We start from the raw sequence: 20,927 nt of genomic DNA, 5'->3' as shown, positions 1-20,927 counted from the left end.
TATCCAAAATAAATATCTTCATTCAATTTGGCAATAAAAAGACCCACCAAGTAGAACGGACATATTTCATTAAAGAATACAAAAGTTTATTGTTAATAATATCCCGATAACATGGGAAATGGCTTCTGGTTGCAATTAGCACAACGGATGCTACTGCTACTGCCCAAACAAATCGCCTGCATAATTTAAAGATAACCAAACAAGATAAGACTGGAGGCATGGTGGGCATGACTTCAGTGTCGAGCCGAATAGGTAACCTAGGGTGTCGTATTGTTGGCAACCCAAGATGATCAAAAATTGAATATATCATCATTGTATGTCACTTTCTCAAGGGGTTGCTTTCCATGTTTACTGCGTTGAAACTGCACACTGGTTTTGTCTGTTTGCGTCCTGCCATGGTGGTGTGTGACGTGCTTCGGGGCTGCCCCGTCTCCGGTGGAAATATCGCTGTCTTTCACCCTCATGCTACCAGTGGATGTATTCGAAACTTTGGCCACGATACTGTCAGCAGATGTGTCCGACCTCTTGGCGTTGACCCTTTCGCTGGACTCTTTGGCTCTGACATTAGATGGATGAGATTTTACGCCTTCTGGGCGAATCTTCCTCAAACATCCCTTGCTATCATGAAATATAACCCCACCATGTTTTTGTCTGAGTTTGGCAAAGTATTCTTTTTCAAATTTCTGTTGTTGTTTTATGCATATATTTTGCAGGAACAACATGTCTTTGACGACCGCGCTCCGTTTCTCCTTGACACTGGAGTACTTCACAGACTCTTGGTCCAGCTGCCGCTCATACATGCTCCTTAGGTCTGAAGACAAACGTGGCCTCAGTTAGCATAGTCTTAGGTACCCACACGAAGGCCCATTCGCACCACCACCAATATTCAGAAACAACACTGAAAAAATCCCATTCGTAGTCGTACATTCAATGGCATGCGTGCTTTTGGGTTATTTGAGAAATATTAATGTTAAAGAAACCGTCTAGAGAATTGAAGTAATGTTGATTATTCAGTAAAACAAAACTCTAAAGTTCATATCAGCTTTCCCCAGCAATGTGAAGTGTTTGAAATAGACATCCAAGTAGTTCTAACGATGTCTTATTGGCTGACAATCTCTTATTACAACTAAATTTCACTGATGTGAGACCATAAATCAATCAAATATCTTCTAAACAACCAAGAGTTCCATTGTCGAATAAAGTATACAATAGGTTGGTTGCAGGCTGCAGGTTTTCTATTAGAATAGCCACAGTGAAAATAAAACTTTTGGTAGATGACACAGTTACGAATGTTGCAATTCACCCATCTCATTATATTATCGGATTATGGAAGACAACGCAATGAAAACAGCTTGAACTGTTCTAACTCACTTTTCATGGACTTGACATCTGTATCAAGATGTCTTACTTTGAGACGACACTCAGCCAGGGATCTATTCAGCATGTCGCCTCCCACGTTGGTACTAGTCTCGGTGTTGCCCCGCCGTAGTTCCCGCATCTGGTCATTCAAGTTCTGAATGTGAAAGTTCAGCATCTCGTTGAAGGATCGCTGGTACTGGTACCTGAAACCAACTTGTCTCAGTACTAGGCCCAGTGCCACAAGATTTTATTCAGCATCTGCATGACTGCAAATGTATCAAAAAGTGTGTTGTTGTGGGTTCGAATCCCGGTTCGCCCGATAATGTTTCTAGGTTTGTCAGCGCTATACCCGTGCTCTTGGGTTTCACCGAGGTGGTAAACGTCTGAGATCTGCATCACTTCGGGCTTTCCTACCACATTAAGCTGACACGCCGCGATATAACTGGAATACTGTTAGAGGCGGCGTTAAACCCAGCTCACTCACTCACTCACTCCTATTTCCCTGGCGTTATACCAAGATCACTCTTATTTCTTTTTATATCGTAACGGTGTAGCATATGTATGTAGATGATCATACCTATGTTAACACTAAGACTTCCATATGGATATATCATGTAGTGTTTATTGTGTCCTACAAGCAAAGCTTAATACATGAACCGCAACTGATGATACTCAAAAATGAAGATATTGCCAAAATGTAAATGGCCCAATCATGTAACGTCTATCATAGAGAAAGTTTTAAAAATGTTCCATCCATCAAAGTGTATATAATGTATGTAAGACATATTTTTAATATGTCAGTAGAATGGGACAGCATACACATTTATGGTTCTTATTACGAGCAGCAAGGATTGTCACAGGTTTACCTGAGTTTCACCGAAATCTCGCCAATGTTGTGACACTGATTGGCTGCCTTTAGGTTCTAGAGGAAGATGTTATGAAAGCGTTGTACATTTCACAAAGTTGTCAAAAACGGGCACCGTGTTATCTTCAAGATTTACTTTCTCTTACAAATGAATTTTTGTCCAATGGTAATCTAAGATCTAGAGATAAAACTAATTTTACAATTCCTAAAGCTAAAACTAATACACTCCAAACATCTTCTCTTCAAACACGCGTGCGTGTGTGTGTGTGGTTGTTGCTGCAAGCTAAAATATCCCTTAGTTTCATGGTGCTCGATTCTATTTATCATATGCTTTCTCCATATTGTATGCTACATTTGTAAATACACTTTCGAATTTACATTTTAATGATGGTGTTTATATGTGGGATGTATTTCTGGAAAGGGTCCAGTAAGCAAGAAGTGTTTTTTCCCAATCCAGATTGACATGTCAATACAAATATGTTTAAATCATTTCGAATTTCGTCTTTTTTAATTTCTTAGTTGAGACAAAATGTGTGACTAGCTTACAGTTTTGGGTACGAATGTATAGCTAATACCACAACCGGTGTCTGAAAGATGAACTCGGGTCGGGGCGCATAGTCTCTGCCATAGAACTGTTCGCGAAAGTACATGACTTTTTGTGTCTCAAAGTTCATTTACAATACCTGATTCTCCATTCAACTTCTTCCTGTTCTCTCTGGGTGTTGATCAAGAGACCCTCCCGCACGATGTTCCTCCACTGGTTGGCTGAGACATGTAATGTCCGTGCGGACTCACGTTCCCAGTGCAGCTCCCTCCGCAATTTCTGGATGGCCCGGATGTCATCCTCCCCATCTTCCTCCTCCATACTCACACCATCGCTCCGGGAGAAAGATTTGGGGTGAAGAGGTGATGAGACCTTACGCCGATTCTGCTGATTATGACGTCACAATAATGAAGTCGCGTGACGTCGTTTACGATGTCATAATTATGAGGACTTGAGTTTAGGTTTTCTTTAATATATTCAATACATTAAAAACAATAAATGATTTCATTATGTAATACGTTTCATAATAATGTACGAAGACGTAAAAAATGAAACACACGCTAAAAAGAGGGGATTTGAACTTCAAACAGCTAATCCGGACGCACTCGTAGGAACACAAGATCATTTACCCAGTTCGTTTAGAGTTACGTCCCTTTCAATAACAGGAAGATTTCCGCACATTTACTGCATGTGTCTTTACTGTAGGATTCAGCGCCGGAGGCTGGGTGGCCTCAGCGGAACAAACTTCTGCTTGTCCAGCTATCTGAATGACATGACTTTCGACTGTAGATTACTGACAAATGTTTTCCCTGTTTACAGAAACGAGGTGAGGGCGTATCTTGTCATCACGTGCCTATTGTTTTGGTTGTCACAAGACATCTGAGTCGGCTGATTGTGAAAAATCTATAGACTGATATAAACCTGTGCAGGGACCACTGATCTTTATTATTCATTGACATTGATTCGTGTCAGGCACATTAATTTTAACAAACATATTTCAGTCGCATTTATTATTCAAAGAGTATATAGAAGTTAACCAATTGGGCAATTGCAATTCAAAATTCAAATGTGTATTATTTTTTTATCCATATTATGTTGCCGTTGATTAATTAAGGAACACTATTTCAGTTGTTAGTTTAACTTGAACATCATGATAAGTTCATAATACATTTCTCCATATATCAAAACAAAAGAATTCAAATAATTAACATAATGATTACTAATGAGACATGGTGTTAATATTATATGACAGTTTGTCTTTTCACAAAATTCATCTGTTCTGTATCATACAGGTATTTGAAGATGTGGTCAAGCGCTGTACATATGGTCAACTTGGACAGATGTGGCTCCTCCCCGGTCATCTGTTCCTCACATCCAAATCCAGATTGAAAGTGTTCAGCTTTGACTTCATCCCTGCCAGTAGACAACAGGCAAGGCTCCATGTGGCTCCATTTTAGTCTATTTGTGCATAATAATGAGACAAGGAGCCTTTTTGCTTGTAAGATTCTCATGAATTGTTTGATAGGCATAACTTAGAAGTTGACAGATGACAATGTACACACAATTTATGGATAACAACTTCTTTAATTACTGTAAAGGCGACGTTTCGGTATAGATCCTTATAACATTGTCAAGACTTACTTACTTATATTGGAGATTTAACATGCGCTTTCCGACTGCAAGCGTATGTCGCACACGGGCCATTGTCAAGAACATGGTACAGAATATATATAGTAGGTGGAGGATTAACAGAAGAGGATTAACAATAACAACAATTGCATACATGAGTGGGATAACATGAGTTGGTTAAGTAATGACAACATGTTCATGCAACAAAGTAAGTGTAGAGGATTAACTATTTACTCTCCCCTCTCTGACTTTGAATGGAATCATTACGATATTTTGCTGCAAATTCCCCCCATACATTAATTGAGTTATATTAAGAATTACATCAAAAAAAATCACCCCTAAATAACTTCTGATTTAGCTATCTGTCACGCCGGTGGAGGTGACTGTAGATGATAGCGGGTTCTGAAATATATAGACAATATATAAATGTGACTATGTGTAAACAATTGATGTATTAGGGTTTTTTCCAATAGCAGTGCAAGGGAATTATTACTGACATTGTCACTTAGTTTCAGCTTGTCAAGTTACACATTTTGAAGTTTTTGTTTTTGTCAGTATCATGGATTTAATCATATGTCAATGGTGATTACTGTTATGTTTTTAAAAATATTTTATATTGGTCCCCAAATTATGCTAGACATTCCTAATTGCTTCAATTTTGAGTTGGCACCTGTATGTATACTGTGCATTATCAAATAAATTATCATCTATCTCTCGCTTCTGTGGGATAAACATCTGAACGTAGGAGGCGTTGCACAGTATGTGGGAAGCACTGCCATACAATCGCAACCATTTTTAGACATTCCGGAATGTTCGTTTGTTCAGTTTTCAAAATTTTAATCGAGAACTGTGTCGACATTTTTCAAGCGCAGCCTGAAATGGAAGTTGCCAGGTTGAAACAAGTGCTGTAAAGCTTGAGAAAGCTGTTATCTAAATTGGCGGATGTCGACTTCTTGTTAGTTGTTTTAGTGGTCGGTCAAAGTTTGCGAAAGGTCGTTCTGACACGACCCATAATGGGTTGTCCTCAGATCTTTGTTTAGCGGGAGCGAGAACTTAGGTCTGAATTTAATGAGATTGAAAAAGAGATTGTTTCATTCTTGTGTGTCCTCCTGATTTTACACAACTCATGTTGCATGTAGTTGCTGCATGAGAATTCTGAAACTATTTTTCATAAAATCAGTAAGACACACATACACTTTTAAAATAATCCCTGTAGAGTTGCATATCTCATTAGATGCTCACTTGTGTGATATGTGATGTTGTTTGTGTAGATTTCTGACACTGGACCACTTGGGTTCTACTACCAGTCCATGACGTCCCCCATACTGGATGTACTGGACCCTGGCATCTACCCTCACACAGTCTTCATGGTGAGAACCACCTGCTGGATGCTTCAAGTCACTCATAACAGACGTACAATCAAGAGATTGGTGTCTCGTGTGAGCTTATGTCATGGTGTTGGTTCAGCATAAACCTCTAGATCTCCCACTGATGACTAAAGTCAAGGGAGCTTATGTCATGGTGTTGGTTCAGCATAAACCTCTAGATCTCCAACTGATGACTAAAGTCAAGGGAGCTTATGTCATGGTGTTGGTTCAGCATAAACCTCTATATCTCCCACTGATGACTAAAGTCAAGGAAGCTTATGTCATGGTGTTGGTTCAGCATAAACCTCTATATCTCCCACTGATGACTAAAGTCAAGGGATCTTATGTCATGGTGTTGGTTCAGCATAAACCTCTAGATCTCCCACTGATGACTAAAGTCAAGGGAGCTTATGTCATGGTGTTGGTTCAACATAAACCTCTAGATCTCCCACTGATGACTAAAGTCAAGGGAGCTTATGTCATGGTGTTGGTTCAGCATAAACCTCTAGATCTCCCACTGATGACTAAAGTCAAGGGAGCTTATGTCATGGTGTTGGTTCAGCATAAACCTCTAGATCTCCCACGGATGACTAAAGTCAAGGGAGCTTATGTCATGGTGTTGGTTCAACATAAACCTCTAGATCTCCCACTGATGACTAAAGTCAAGGGAGCTTATGTAATGGTGTTGGTTCAACATAAACCTCTAGATCTCCCACTGATGACTAAAGTCAAGGGAGCTTATGTCATTGTGCTTGGTTCAGCATAAACCTCTAGATCTCCCACTGATGACTAAAGTCAAGGGAGCTTATGTCATGGTGTTGGTTCAGCATAAACCTCTATATCTCCCACGGATGACTAAAGTCAAGGGAGCTTATGTCATGGTGTTGGTTCAGCATAAACCTCTATATCTCCCACTGATGACTAAAGTCAAGGGAGCTTATGTCATGGTGTTGGTTCAACATAAACCTCTAGATCTCCCACAGATGACTAAAGTCAAGGGATCTTATGTCATGGTGTTGGTTCAGCATAAACCTCTAGATCTCCCACTGATGACTGAAAGTCAAGGGAGCTTATGTCATGGCCTGATTCTCCTGTATCCATCTCAAGCATCTATAAACATATTCTCCTCTAAGGACACTGGCTCCATGAAGCTACCACCAATGATGACACCCCATGGGAGATATTGAAATGGGATTTTTTTAGTGTTGCTAAGAGTTATGTCCATTATGGTATTTAGAGTTTGGTCTTACTTTGACCTTTGTGTTTAGACCATGCTGTTGAATTCTCTGTTAAAAGGCTCTGTAAACATCTTCTCTCAAAATGCCAGATTGAGGAAGCTGAACTTTGGCATGAATGTTTGGCGGCAGATGACAACATATTTGGCTCCAATCTATGGAATTTAGTGTTATGTTTTAGTCCTCAGTATATATGCAGAAAATATTTGAATATCAATGTTGACAGCAACTTTTGCCAGAGTAAGCTGTTGTCTACATGTCCTGGTAATCTAAACTGCTGTGCTGAGCTGCAGTGATGTGTTGAAGTGCTGTGCTGAGCTGCAGTGATGTGCTAAGGTGTTGAGCTACAGTGCGGTGCTGAGCTGCATAGATGTGCTGAGCTACAGTGCTGTGCTGAGCTTCAGTTATGTGCTGAGCTACAGTGATGTGTTGAGGTGTAGACATGTGCTGAGCTGCAGTAATGTGCTGAGGTGTTGAGCTACAGTGCTGTGCTGAGCTTCAGTTATGTGCTGAGCTATAGTGATGTATTGAGTTGTTGTCATGTGCTGAGCTGCATAGATGTGCTGAGCTGCAGTGATGTGTTGAAGTGCTGTTCTGAGCTGCAGTAATGTGCTGAGGTGTTGAGCTACAGTGCTGTGCTGAGCTGCAGTGATGTGCTGAGCTTCAGTGATGTGCTGAGGTGTTGAGCTACAGTGCTGTGCTGAGCTGCAGTAATGTGCTGAGGTGTTGAGCTACAGTGCTGTGCTGAGCTTCAGTGATGTGCTGAGCTGCAGTGATGTGCTGAGGTGTTGAGCTACAGTGCTGTCCTGAGCTTCAGTGATGTGCTGAGCTGCAGTGCTGTGCTGAGCTACAGTGCTGTGCTGAGGTACAGTGATGTGCTGAGCTACAGTGGGGTGTTGAGCTACAGTGATGTCTTGGGCTACAGTGATGTGTTGAAGTGCTGTGCTGAGCCACAGTGAGGTGTTGAGCTACAGTGATGTGCTGAGCTACAGTGCTGTGCTGAGCTTCAGTGATGTGCTGAGCTGCAGTGCTGTGCTGAGCTACAGTGCTGTGCTGAGCTACAGTGCTGTGCTGAGGTACAGTGATGTGCTGAGCTACAGTGGGGTGTTGAACTACAGTGATGTCCTGGGCTACAGTGATGTGTTGAAGTGCTGTGCTGAGCTACAGTGATGTGCTGAGCTACAGTGCTGTGCTGAGGTGCAGTTATGTGCTGAGCTACAGTGAGGTGTTGAGCTACAGTGCTGTGCTGGGCTTCAGTGATGTGCTGAGCTGCAGTGCTGTGCTGAGCTACAGTGCTGTGCTGAGCTACAGTGCTGTGCTGAGGTACAGTGATGTGCTGAGCTACAGTGGGGTGTTGAGCTACAGTGATGTCTTGGGCTACAGTGATGTGTTGAAGTGCTGTGCTGAGCTACAGTGATGTGCTGAGCTACAGTGCTGTGCTGAGCTTCAGTGATGTGCTGAGCTGCAGTGCTGTGCTGAGCTACAGTGCTGTGCTGAGCTACAGTGCTGTGCTGAGGTACAGTGATGTGCTGAGCTACAGTGGGGTGTTGAACTACAGTGATGTCCTGGGCTACAGTGATGTGTTGAAGTGCTGTGCTGAGCTACAGTGATGTGCTGAGCTACAGTGCTGTGCTGAGGTGCAGTTATGTGCTGAGCTACAGTGATGTGCTGAGCTACAGTAGGTTGTTGAGCTACAGTGATGTCCTGGGCTACAGTGATGTGTTGAAGTGCTGTGCTGAGCTACAATGATGTGCTGAGCTACAGTGATGTGCTGAGCTACAGTGATGAGTTGAGGTGCTGTGCTGAGCTTCAGTGCTGTGCTGAGCTGCAGTGATGTATTGAGTTGTAGTGATGTGCTGAGCTACCGTGATATATTGAGTTGTAGTGCTGTGTTGAGCTGCATTGATGTACTGAGATACAGTGATGTGCTGAGCTACAGTGATGTGTTGAGGTGCTGTGCTGAGCTACAGTGATGTGTTGAGCTACAGTGATGTGCTGAGCTACAGTGATGTGTTGAGCTACAGTGATGTGCTGAGCTACAGTGATGGGTTGAGCTACAGTGATGTGCTGAGCTACAGTGATGTGTTGAGCTACAGTGATGTGCTGAGCTAAAGTGATGTGTTGAGGTGCTGTGCTGAGCTACAGTGATGTATTGTATTGTAATGATGTGCTGAGCTACAGTTACGTGCTGAGCCCGAGTGATATATTGAGTTGTAGTGATGTGTTGAGCCACAGTGATGTTCTGAGGTACAATAATGTGCTGAGCTGCAGTGATGTGCTGAGCTACAGTGATGTATTGAGTTGTAGTGATGTGCTGAGCTACAGTGATGTATTGAATTGTAGTGATGTGTTGAGCTGCAGTGATGTGTTGAGCTACAGTGATGTGCTGAGCTGCAGTGCTATTCTTTACATATCTAATCCACAAGGACACTTGGTATGCTAGGATTCTGAAACTTTGCATGGATAATACCCTCCCAAAAGTCTGGTCTGACTAAAGACAAGGCTTTCTTGACAATAAATCTGATCTGCAATGGTGTCACTGACATATTGTTCTTGTGTGAGACTCATTCAGCTTGTGTGCTGCTTCATAAGAACATGAGGTAAAAACATGTTGAAAAAAGTTTTCTATTATCCCCTGCTACAAAGCTGGAAGGGTATTATAGGAATGGATGCTGTCCGTCCCTCCTTCCCCAATATCGTTAGCATGACAAAAGTTAGCCAATATATCAGAACATTGGAGTGATCTCTGCAGGGACTCCTAATACACTGAAATACACATCAAGTTTGAAAATTAGAGTTATCGTATCACAATTTACAATTTATGCTTGTCCTGGAATGTCATTAAACAGAATGATAAATCACTCTCTGAATTGTTGATGCTTCATTCCCATAGCTAAAAGTCCACTATTCAATAATAGTCATTATGAGACATCAAGCTATTATGCATTGTCAGATATCTCCATTCTGTTAGTACTACGATTTATTCCCTGGACCTGCTTGTTGTTATAGCTTAGCTTTGGAAGCGGTGAGTCTGGGGCAGTTACCATAACAGAAGGCTGATATAAGACACTGCATAATTGAGGATGACTAATATGTTGGTGTTTTCTGTATTATATTAAAAATGATTCAATACAGTGCTCTAAACAAACTAATATTATTGGGATTACCTGTGCAACATAATAGGATTCGGGGGAGATGTAAACATTATTATATTAGCACTGGTGAACTGAATGGTTCAGTGACATTTCATGCTGTGTGAAAACAGTGTGATAGGAATGTTGCCACATACATGCTGAGACTTATTGATGGCTGGGTACAGAACCCTCTGCAGTACTGTGACTCCTGTGCCCCCAGGTGCAGAGAAGCGGCCATGTGCAGTGCTGGAAGTTTGATGAGGAGTACATGTGGTCAGTCTACGCTGAGTTTGACGTGTGCAACGCCACGGCTGGTGCGGAGGTGGTCAGCGTGTGCATGGACCCAGTATACAAGTGCATCTACTGGTGTGAAAGGAGGGCCGCCACGGATTCAGCTACATACTGCATCTGCAAGAGATCTCTACCAGATGGTACGGTAGTAAAGTAGATGGTGCTGTACTGTTGTAAATGGTGCTGTAGTAGATGGTGCTGTTGTGTTGTAAATGAAGCTGTAGTGTAGTAGATGGTGCTGTAGTATACTAGATGGGGTTGTAGTGTAGTAGATGATGCTGTAGTAGATGGTGCTGTAGTGTTTTGTTTGTTTGTTGTTAAACGCCACACCCAGCAATATTCCAGCTATATGACGGCGGTCTGTAAATAATCGAGTCTGGACCAGACAATCCAATGATTGAAATCATGAGCATCAATCCACACAATTGTGATCGATGACATGGTGCTGTAGAATAGTAAATGACGCTGTAGTATAGAAGATGGTGCTGTAGTATAGTAGATGGTGCTCATGTGTAGTAGATGGTGCTGTAGTAGATGGGGCTGTACTAAAGTAGATTGTGCTGTAGTAGATGGGGCTGTAGTAAAGTAGATTGTGCTGTAGTAGATGGGGCTGTAGTAAAGTAGATTGGGCTGTAGTAGATTGTGCTGTAGTAAAGTAGATTGTGCTGTAGTAGATGGTGCTCTTGTGTAGTGGATGGTACTGTTGTATAGTAGATAGTGCTGTAGTAGATGGGGCTGTAGTAAAGTAGATTGGGCTGTAGTAGATGGTGCTTTTGTGTAGTAGATGGTGCTGTTGTAGATTGGGCTGTTGTATAGTAGATGGAGCTGTAGTATAGTAGATGGTGCTGTAGTATAGTAGATGGTGCTGTATTAATGTTGTAGCAAGATCTTTTGGATCAAGGAATCTTTTCAGCATTTTCGCTGTATATTGCAATGGGGAGCTGAGACATGTAAAGTCAGCTACTTTATGTTCCAGACCTGGCAAAGGTGAAGAGTAAAGACATTGGCCCTGTGCAAGCCCTGGTGCACAACTGTCCGCCCAGCGACGTTTACGTCATCACAGACAACATCCTCATATCATCCAGGTGCAGGAATGCAATGACTGTTATAGGAATGTCAATTTAGAAGTATGATATAGAATACATATAGAAGTATGATAAGGGACTCTTTTGAGGCACTCCAATTGGATAATATCAATGATGGGTCAACAATGGTCAGACCTTACAACAAATTTTATTGAAGTTATTGTAAGTGTTCATATGAACAATGACTAGGTTTGTTTTCTGTCCATAACCTGCAAGTACAGGAGTCAAATTTGTTGAGAGGTTTTTTTTTCAAACTTTGAGCAACTTCTTTTCCCCAATGTGCACCCTCCTACCTGCTGACAACACCTTAACACTCTCGTGGACTAGGAAGCCATTCGGCATGAGATGAGGTCAGTTGTCACCAAACAAGTGGATAGTTGCCCATGCTATCTGCCACTGGTTTTCCTAGCCAAGACTTATAGAAGATACAACTGGAATATTGATGACTGCAGTGTAAACAAAGTTCACTCATTTATTCCATCTTCTAAATATCATCTTGACCAAGTGAACATAATTTTTCCATATTTCCAGGCCAGATGATGGATCTGTCCACTTTATTCTGTGGCTGAACATCGAGAAGCATCATGTCACCATGTTCATTGGTGGAGAGAAATTAGAGACAGAGTTATCTCCCCTTCCATCAGTGGATTTCAGGACCGTTCTGGTCCAGTGTCTGCCAGCCATTGCAAAGGTGAGAACCTTCATGACCAAAACATGCCCTGACAATGGAATTGTCAGGGTACCGTGACAAAATGAACTATCCAGAAACAATTGTGACTTTTACAGGAAATACTTTGCCCAGTAAACTTTTTTTCTGAAATGTTTTAATCGCATATGCTTTTGAATTAATCTGGTTCCCATCTGCTTGACCTGATGTCAAAATTAAACTTTCAAATAAAGGCCCCCTTTTCTTATTTTTCTAAGCTAATCAAATGCAGTGTTACAACTTATTCCTGGCTGCCTTAGTTACTGGCGTTGATGTGTGGTCACTTCAAGACAGTGATCTGGACACTTGTGGAATGCCTGTTTCTGTGATGCTGTTGTTTCAGAGTGGCCAGTACAGTGGCAGGGTTTATGTCCAGCTTGACCCACAGAGATGTCAGGTGGCGACACTGCAGGAAGATGGGAAACTGTACAGATACCACACTATGGATGGTTGGTGGCACTTGAATTACTTAATGTCTTGTACAGAGGAATTGAATCATGGATAAGTGCACAGCCAGTGTGTTACTTCCCAAAGATGTTTCATTGACACCTTATGATTGACACAGATGCCAGTGATGTGATCACCTGCACGACGACCCAGTTCCCAGACCTCTCCGATGTACAGCTGGAGGCTGACAACTGGTTTCTCACACAGACCGTCTTTGGCATCAGGACTGGCAACAAACTCAGGTAGTGTGAGACTGGGTCTTTTCCTTGATTTCTCTATATACCATGTACCCACAGTGGAGAAGGGGAGGATAAGACAGGGTCCCTTCCTTGATTTGTCCATGTACCATGTACCCACAGTGGAGAAGGGGAACATAAGACGGGGTCCCTTTCCTTGATTTCCCCATATACCATGTACCATGTACCCACAGTGGAGAAGGGGAGGATAAGACAAGGTCCCTTCCTTGATTTCCCCATATACCGTGTACCATGTACCCACAGTGGAGAAGGGGAACATAAGACGGGGTCCCTTCCTTGATTTCCCCATATACCGTGTACCATGTACCCACAGTGGAGAAGGGGAGGATAAGACAGGGTCCCTTCCTTGATTTCTCCATGTACCATGTACCCACAGTGGAGAAGGGGAACATAAGACGGGGTCCCTTTCCTTGATTTCCCCATATACCATGTACCATGTACCCACAGTGGAGAAGGGGAGGATAAGACAAGGTCCCTTCCTTGATTTCCCCATATACCGTGTACCATGTACCCACAGTGGAGAAGGGGAACATAAAACGGGGTCCCTTCCTTGATTTCTCCATATACCGTGTACTATGTACCCACAGTGGAGAAGGGGAACATAAGACGGGGTCCCTTCCTTGATTTCCCCATATACCGTGTACCATGTACCCACAGTGGAGAAGGGGAGGATAAGACAGGGTCCCTTCCTTGATTTCCCCATATACCGTGTACCATGTACCCACAGTGGAGAAGGGGAGGATAAGACAGGGTCCCTTCCTTGATTTCCCCATATACCGTGTACCATGTACCCACAGTGGAGAAGGGGAACATAAGACGGGGCCCTTTTCCTTGATTTCTCAATATACCGTGTACCATGTACCCACAATAGAGAAGGGGAGGATAAGACAGGGTCCCTTCCTTGATTTCCCCATATACCGTGTACCATGTACCCACAGTGGAGAAGGGGAACATAAGACGGGGTCCCTTTCCTTGATTTCCCCATATACCATGTACCCACAGTGGAGAAGGGGAACATAAGACGGGGTCCCTTTCCTTGATTTCCCCATATACCGTGTACCATGTACCCACAGTGGAGAAGGGGAGGATAAGACAGGGCCCTTTCCTTGATTTCCCCATATACCGTGTACCATGTACCCACAGTGGAGAAGGGGAGGATAAGACAGGGTCCCTTCCTTGATTTCCCCATATACCGTGTACCATGTACCCACAGTGGAGAAGGGGAACATAAGACGGGGTCCCTTTCCTTGATTTCCCCATATACCGTGTACCATGTACCCACAGTGGAGAAGGGGAGGATAAGACAGGGTCCCTTCCTTGATTTCCCCATATACCGTGTACCATGTACCCACAGTGGAGAAGGGGAGGATAAGACAGGGTCCCTTCCTTGATTTCCCCATATACCATGTACCCACAGTGGAGAAGGGGAGGATAAGACAGGGCCCTTTCCTTGATTTCCCCATATACCGTGTACCATGTACCCACAGTGGAGAAGGGGAACATAAGACGGGGTCCCTTTCCTTGATTTCCCCATATACCGTGTACCATGTACCCACAGTGGAGAAGGGGAGGATAAGACAGGGTCCCTTCCTTGATTTCCCCATATACCATGTACCCACAGTGGAGAAGGGGAGGATAAGACAGGGTCCCTTCCTTGATTTCCCCATATACCGTGTACCATGTACCCACAGTGGAGAAGGGGAGGATAAGACAGGGTCCCTTCCTTGATTTCCCCATATACCGTGTACCATGTACCCACAGTGGAGAAGGGGAACATAAGATAGGGTCCCTTCCTTGATTTCCCCATATACCGTGTACCATGTACCCACAGTGGAGAAGGGGAGGATAAGACAGGGTCCCTTCCTTGATTTCCCCATATACCGTGTACCATGTACCCACAGTGGAGAAGGGGAACATAAGACAGGGTCCCTTCCTTGATTTCTACATATACTGTGTACCATGTACCCACAGTGGAGAAGGGGAGGATAAGACAGGGTCCCTTCCTTGATTTCCCCGTATACCGTGTACCATGTACCCACAGTGGAGAAGGGGAGGATAAGACAGGGTCCCTTCCTTGATTTCTACATATACCGTGTACCATGTACCCACAGTGGAGAAGGGGAACATAAGACGGGGTCCCTTTCCTTGATTTCTCCATGTACCATGTACCCACAGTGGAGAACGGGAAGATAAGACAGGGCCCTTTCCTTGATCTCCTCATACACCGTGTACCCACAGTGACGTGGAGCGAGGTAATTTGTCCCTATCCTCCATGATGGTGTTGCCACTGTTTCAGGTTGTTCAATGCCAGGCTTGGTCTGCCACTGCATGATGTGACCTCCCCAGACAATGGGGAGATTCTGGGGGTCAGCGTGTCTCATATCCCCACTGTCATGGTGGGACTCTTTACACAACACGACATATATATTGTGCAGGTAACTTATCATTCATCAAAATATTGTTTTATATATACTGAAGTTAAAACAGCCTTAGACTTTTCCAACATTTTACGCAAATGTATTTCAACTTTGACCTTTTTGTAATAGCTGTTTAAGATGAATCACAGAAAAGTATTTCCCATACTCATACACAGTCAAACACTGTTTGAACTTTGTTGTCTCGAAGTAAAAACTTGGTCCCTGCATATTTCTTCTTTATGCATCAGTTTCAGTTATGTCAAACCTCGGAAAACTCGAAGTATTTACATAGGTCCCTTCAGCTGTGACCCATGATGTTTGGCTATATGATATTTGTTTCCCCTGTATGTTGCCCTGTTGGAGAGACAAAGCACGAGTTTGTGTTGCTGTATGTTGCCCTGTTAGAGAGACAAAGTACTAGTTTGTGTTGCTGTATGTTGCCCTGTTAGAGAGACAAAGCACTAGTTTGTGTTGCTGTATGTTGCCCTGTTAGAGAGACAAAGCACTAGTTTGTGTTGCTGTATGTTGCCCTGTTGGAGAAACACAGCACTAGTTTGTGTTGCTGTATGTTGCCCTGTTAGAGACACAAAGCACTAGTTTGTGTTGCTGTATGTTGCCCTGTAGGAGAGACAAAGCACTAGTTTGTGTTGCTGTATGTTGCCCTGTTAGAGAGACAAAGCACTAGTTTGTGTTGCTGTATGTTGCCCTGTTAGAGACACAAAGCACTAGTTTGTGTTGCTGTATGTTGCCCTGTTAGAGACACAAAGCACTAGTTTGTGTTGCTGTATGTTGCCCTGTTAGAGAGACAAAGTACTAGTTTGTGTTGCTGTATGTTGCCCTGTTAGAGAGACAAAGCACTAGTTTGTGTTGCTGTATGTTGCCCTGTTAGAGAGACAAAGCACTAGTTTGTGTTGCTGTATGTTGCCCTGTTGGAGAAACACAGCACTAGTTTGTGTTGCTGTATGTTGCCCTGTTAGAGACACAAAGCACTAGTTTGTGTTGCTGTATGTTGCCCTGTAGGAGAGACAAAGCACTAGTTTGTGTTGCTGTATGTTGCCCTGTTAGAGACACAAAGCACTAGTTTGTGTTGCTGTATGTTGCCCTGTTAGAGACACAAAGCACTAGTTTGTGTTGCTGTATGTTGCCCTGTTAGAGACACAAAGCACTAGTTTGTGTTGCTGTATGTTGCCCTGTTAGAGAGACAAAGTACTAGTTTGTGTTGCTGTATGTTGCCCTGTTAGAGACACAAAGCAGTAGTTTGTGTTGCTGTATGTTGCCCTGTTGGAGACACAAAGCACTAGTTTGTGTTGCTGTATGTTGCCCTGTTAGAGAGACAAAACACTAGTTTGTGTTGCTGTATGTTGCCCTGTTAGAGACACAAAGCACTAGTTTGTGTTGCTGTATGTTGCCCTGTAGGAGAGACAAAGCACTAGTTTGTGTTGCTGTATGTTGCCCTGTTAGAGACACAAAGTACTAGTTTGTGTTGCTGTATGTTGCCCTGTTAGAGAGACAAAGCACTAGTTTGTGTTGCTGTATGTTGCCCTGTTAGAGAGACAAAGCACTAGTTTGTGTTGCTGTATGTTGCCCTGTTAGAGACACAAAGCACTAGTTTGTGTTGCTGTATGTTGCCCTGTTAGAGACACAAAGCACTAGTTTGTGTTGCTGTATGTTGCCCTGTTAGAGAGACAAAGCACTAGTTTGTGTTGCTGTATGTTGCCCTGTTAGAGAGACAAAGTACTAGTTTGTGTTGCTGTATGTTGCCCTGTTAGAGACACAAAGCACTAGTTTGTGTTGCTGTATGTTGCCCTGTAGGAGAGACAAAGCACTAGTTTGTGTTGCTGTATGTTGCCCTGTTGGAGAGACAAAACACTAGTTTGTGTTGCTGTATGTTGCCCTGTTGGAGAGACAAAGCACTAGTTTGTGTTGCTGTATGTTGCCCTGTTGGAGAGACAAAACACTAGTTTGTGTTGCTGTATGTTGCCCTGTTGGAGAGACAAAGTACTAGTTTATGTTGCTGTATGTTGCCCTGTTGGAGAGACAAAGCACTAGTTTGTGTTGCTGTATGTTGCCCTGTTAGAGAGACAAAGCACTAGTTTGTGGTTCAGTATTTTGCCCTGTTGGAGAGACAAAGTACTAGTTTGTGTTGCTGTATGTTGCCCTGTTAGAGAGACAAAACACTAGTTTGTGTTGCTGTATGTTGCCCTGTTAGAGAGACAAAGCACTAGTTTGTGGTTCAGTATTTTGCCCTGTTGGAGACACAAAGCACTAGTTTTTGTTGCTGTATGTTGCCCTGTTAGAGAGACAAAGCACTAGTTTGTGTTGCTGTATGTTGCCCTGTTAGAGACACAAAGCACTAGTTTGTGGTTCAGTATTTTGCCCTGTTGGAGACACAAAGCACTAGTTTGTGTTGCTGTATGTTGCCCTGTTAGAGAGACAAAACACTAGTTTGTGTTGCTGTATGTTGCCCTGTTGGAGACACAAAGCACTAGTTTGTGTTGCTGTATGTTGCCCTGTTGGAGACACAAAGCACTAGTTTGTGTTGCTGTATGTTGCCCTGTTGGAGAGACAAAGTACTAGTTTGTGTTGCTGTATGTTGCCCTGTTGGAGAGACAAAGCACTAGTTTGTGTTGCTGTATGTTGCCCTGTTAGAGAGACAAAGCACTAGTTTGTGTTGCTGTATGTTGCCCTGTTAGAGAGACAAAGCACTAGTTTGTGTTGCTGTATGTTGCCCTGTAGGAGAGACAAAGCACGAGTTTGTGTTGCTGTATGTTGCCCTGTTGGAGAGACAAAGCACTAGTTTGTGTTGCTGTATGTTGCCCTGTTAGAGAGACAAAGCACTAGTTTGTGTTGCTGTATGTTGCCCTGTTAGAGACACAAAGCACTAGTTTGTGTTGCTGTATGTTGCCCTGTTAGAGACACAAAGCACGAGTTTGTGTTGCTGTATGTTGCCCTGTTGGAGAGACAAAGCACTAGTTTGTGTTGCTGTATGTTGCCCTGTTAGAGACACAAAGCACGAGTTTGTGTTGCTGTATGTTGCCCTGTTAGAGAGACAAAGCACTAGTTTGTGGTTCAGTATTTTGCCCTGTTGGAGACACAAAGCACTAGTTTGTGTTGCTGTATGTTGCCCTGTTAGAGAGACAAAACACTAGTTTGTGTTGCTGTATGTTGCCCTGTTGGAGACACAAAGCACTAGTTTGTGTTGCTGTATGTTGCCCTGTTAGAGAGACAAAGCACTAGTTTGTGTTGCTGTATGTTGCCCTGTTAGAGAGACAAAGCACTAGTTTGTGTTGCTGTATGTTGCCCTGTTGGAGAGACAAAGCACGAGTTTGTGTTGCTGTATGTTGCCCTGTTAGAGAGACAAAGCACTAGTTTGTGTTGCTGTATGTTGCCCTGTTAGAGAGACAAAGCACGAGTTTGTGTTGCTGTATGTTGCCCTGTTAGAGACACAAAGCACTAGTTTGTGTTGCTGTATGTTGCCCTGTTAGAGAGACAAAGCACTAGTTTGTGGTTCAGTTTGTGCTTTTTTTCCTGTTGACAGAAGACTTCTGCAAAATCTGACAGTCCAAGTGTGATGTTGGCACCTGCAGGGAGGACGTTCCAGACAGATGCCCTACAGGTCGCCTACCTGAGTCAGGTAAGTCAGAAACTTATGCTGTTCTTGGTCTCACACGTGTGGAACATTTTAGTCTATATACATACAACTAGGTGGAGGAAGCTGTTTGTCAGTGGAGTAGGGGAGGGTGGCATGCCCAAACACATCATTGCTTCATCATTGCCACTGGTCAATGCTCCAATCTTAAACGTTAGTACTTTCAATAGAAATATTTCTGAACAAAAGTTAAAAAAAAATTAGAATGAGAATGCTTTCATTGGTGATGCTGAAAGAAGTCCAATCATCCAAACTTTCGTTTTCATACCAGATGAACACAAATGCTTCAATGTTTTCCCTGTGTGTTGTGGATGGAATGACCTCGTCATTGCTTCACACATTTTCTGTGTATCTCTCGCACGTCTTCCTAATAACGAAGTGCATGTACATGTCACTCATATTCTAAATAGACAGCATACATCGCATCTGTCTGTTGAATAAATAAACAGAATGTGCTGGAGCGGGTCTCAAAACTTGTTTTTGAAGGGAGGTAAGGATATTATTTTGGTTGTAAATGACTCATTACTGTCCAGCAAAAGACTCGATTTCAGGCAGAAACAACTTATTGGTTTAGTTAGCATTACCTCGTTAATTTGATAAACCACATTTCAAGCTGCATTATGACTGAATATCACTTGTCCTTGACTCTGACCCTTTTGTCAGGAGAAGCAACAGGACCAGTCAGCCCAGGTTGTAAAAAGGATATCGCACCTACACAGAAGATGGAACGGGGATCAGGTGAAGCAGCCAAGGTCAAGGTTGTCCCAACTTGTAGGTCAGTGTCAAGAATGTTTGAAAAGGATAAGTGTCAGTATATCTTTTGTTCTTATATGTGACCTCTACTTTGACATCTTCCTTCAGTTCTTTGACAAAGGTTCATCTGTGTATAATGTTGTAACTGTTCCAGATCCCTACATGGCAGAGTTCTGGAGGCTAGAGGAGTTAGTTGGCAGTATAGCGGATCGGTCCAAGGTAGGTGCCCATGTTAGTGGATAGGTCCAAGGTAGGTGTCCATGTTAGTGGATAGGTCCAAGGTAGGTGTCCATCTCAGTAGGTTGGTCCGATTTAGGTGCCCTTCTCAGCAGGTAGGTCCAAGTTAGGCGCCCATCTCAGTAGGTAGGTCCCATCTCAGTAGGTAGGTCCAAGGTAGGTGCCCATCTCAGTAGGTAGTTTCAAGGTAGGTGCCCATCTCAGCAGGTAGTTTCAAGGTAGGTGCCCATCTCAGTTGGTAGGTCCAAGGTAGGTGCCCATCTCAGCAGGTAGGTCCAAGGTAGGTGCCCATCTCAGTAGGTAGTTCCAAGGTAGGTGCCCATCTCAGCAGGTAGGTCCAAGGTCGGTGCCCATGTTAGTGGATAGGTCCAAGGTAGGTGTCCATGTTAGTGGATAGGTCCAAGGTAGGTGTCCATGTTAGTGGATAGGTCCAAGGTAGGTGTCCATCTCAGTAGGTTGGTCCGATTTAGGTGCCCTTCTCAGCAGGTAGGTCCAGGTTAGGCGCCCATCTCAGCAGGTAGGTCCAAGGTAGGTGCCCATCTCAGTAGGTAGGTCCCATCTCAGTAGGTAGGTCCAAGGTAGGTGCCCATCTCAGTAGGTAGTTTCAAGGTAGGTGCCCATCTCAGCAGGTAGTTTCAAGGTAGGTGCCCATCTCAGTTGGTAGGTCCAAGGTAGGTGCCCATCTCAGCAGGTAGTTCCAAGGTAGGTGCCCATCTCAGCAGGTAGGTCCAAGGTAGGTGCCCATCTCAGCAGGTAGGTCCAAGGTAGGTGCCCATCTCAGTTGGTAGTTCCAAGGTAGGTGCCCATCTCAGTTGGTAGTTCCAAGGTAGGTACCCATCTCAGTTGGTAGTTCCAAGGTAGGTGCCCATCTCAGTGGGTAGTTCCAAGGTAGGTGCCCATCTCAGTAGGTAGTTCCAAGGTAGGTACCCATCTCAGTAGGTAGGTACAAGGT

General features: G+C 43.5%; 2 protein-coding genes across 2 annotated transcripts in view; one reads left to right on the top strand and one right to left on the bottom strand.

Annotated features, from left to right (window-relative positions):
* Positions 1-266: 266 nt before the first annotated feature.
* LOC139480488 (coiled-coil domain-containing protein 169-like) lies at positions 267-3,089 on the bottom strand. Its single transcript, XM_071263575.1, has 3 exons — positions 2,908-3,089; positions 1,372-1,562; positions 267-811 (listed from the first exon to the last, which is right to left on the bottom strand). The coding sequence occupies exons 1-3, from the start codon at positions 3,087-3,089 to the stop codon at positions 291-293; spliced, it is 894 nt and encodes a 297-aa protein (XP_071119676.1). The 3' UTR covers positions 267-290.
* Positions 3,090-3,432: 343 nt separating this feature from the next.
* Positions 3,433-20,927, top strand: part of LOC139478587 (uncharacterized) — a 28,717-nt gene continuing 11,222 nt past the window's right edge. Inside the window, exons 1-12 of the mRNA XM_071261131.1 lie at positions 3,433-3,594; positions 4,061-4,198; positions 5,669-5,767; positions 10,354-10,564; positions 11,401-11,509; positions 12,041-12,200; positions 12,559-12,664; positions 12,781-12,904; positions 15,216-15,354; positions 18,875-18,970; positions 19,649-19,760; positions 19,893-19,957. Coding sequence (XP_071117232.1) covers positions 3,457-3,594; positions 4,061-4,198; positions 5,669-5,767; positions 10,354-10,564; positions 11,401-11,509; positions 12,041-12,200; positions 12,559-12,664; positions 12,781-12,904; positions 15,216-15,354; positions 18,875-18,970; positions 19,649-19,760; positions 19,893-19,957 — 1,497 coding nt within the window. The 5' untranslated portion in view covers positions 3,433-3,456. The remainder of the gene's footprint in view (positions 3,595-4,060; positions 4,199-5,668; positions 5,768-10,353; positions 10,565-11,400; positions 11,510-12,040; positions 12,201-12,558; positions 12,665-12,780; positions 12,905-15,215; positions 15,355-18,874; positions 18,971-19,648; positions 19,761-19,892; positions 19,958-20,927) is intronic.

Source organism: Haliotis cracherodii, unplaced genomic scaffold (assembly GCF_022045235.1).
Source record: "Haliotis cracherodii isolate W230 unplaced genomic scaffold, xgHalCrac1.p SCAF_4, whole genome shotgun sequence".
NCBI lineage: Eukaryota > Metazoa > Mollusca > Gastropoda > Lepetellida > Haliotidae > Haliotis > Haliotis cracherodii.
This window is presented reverse-complemented; position numbering and strand designations above follow the sequence as displayed.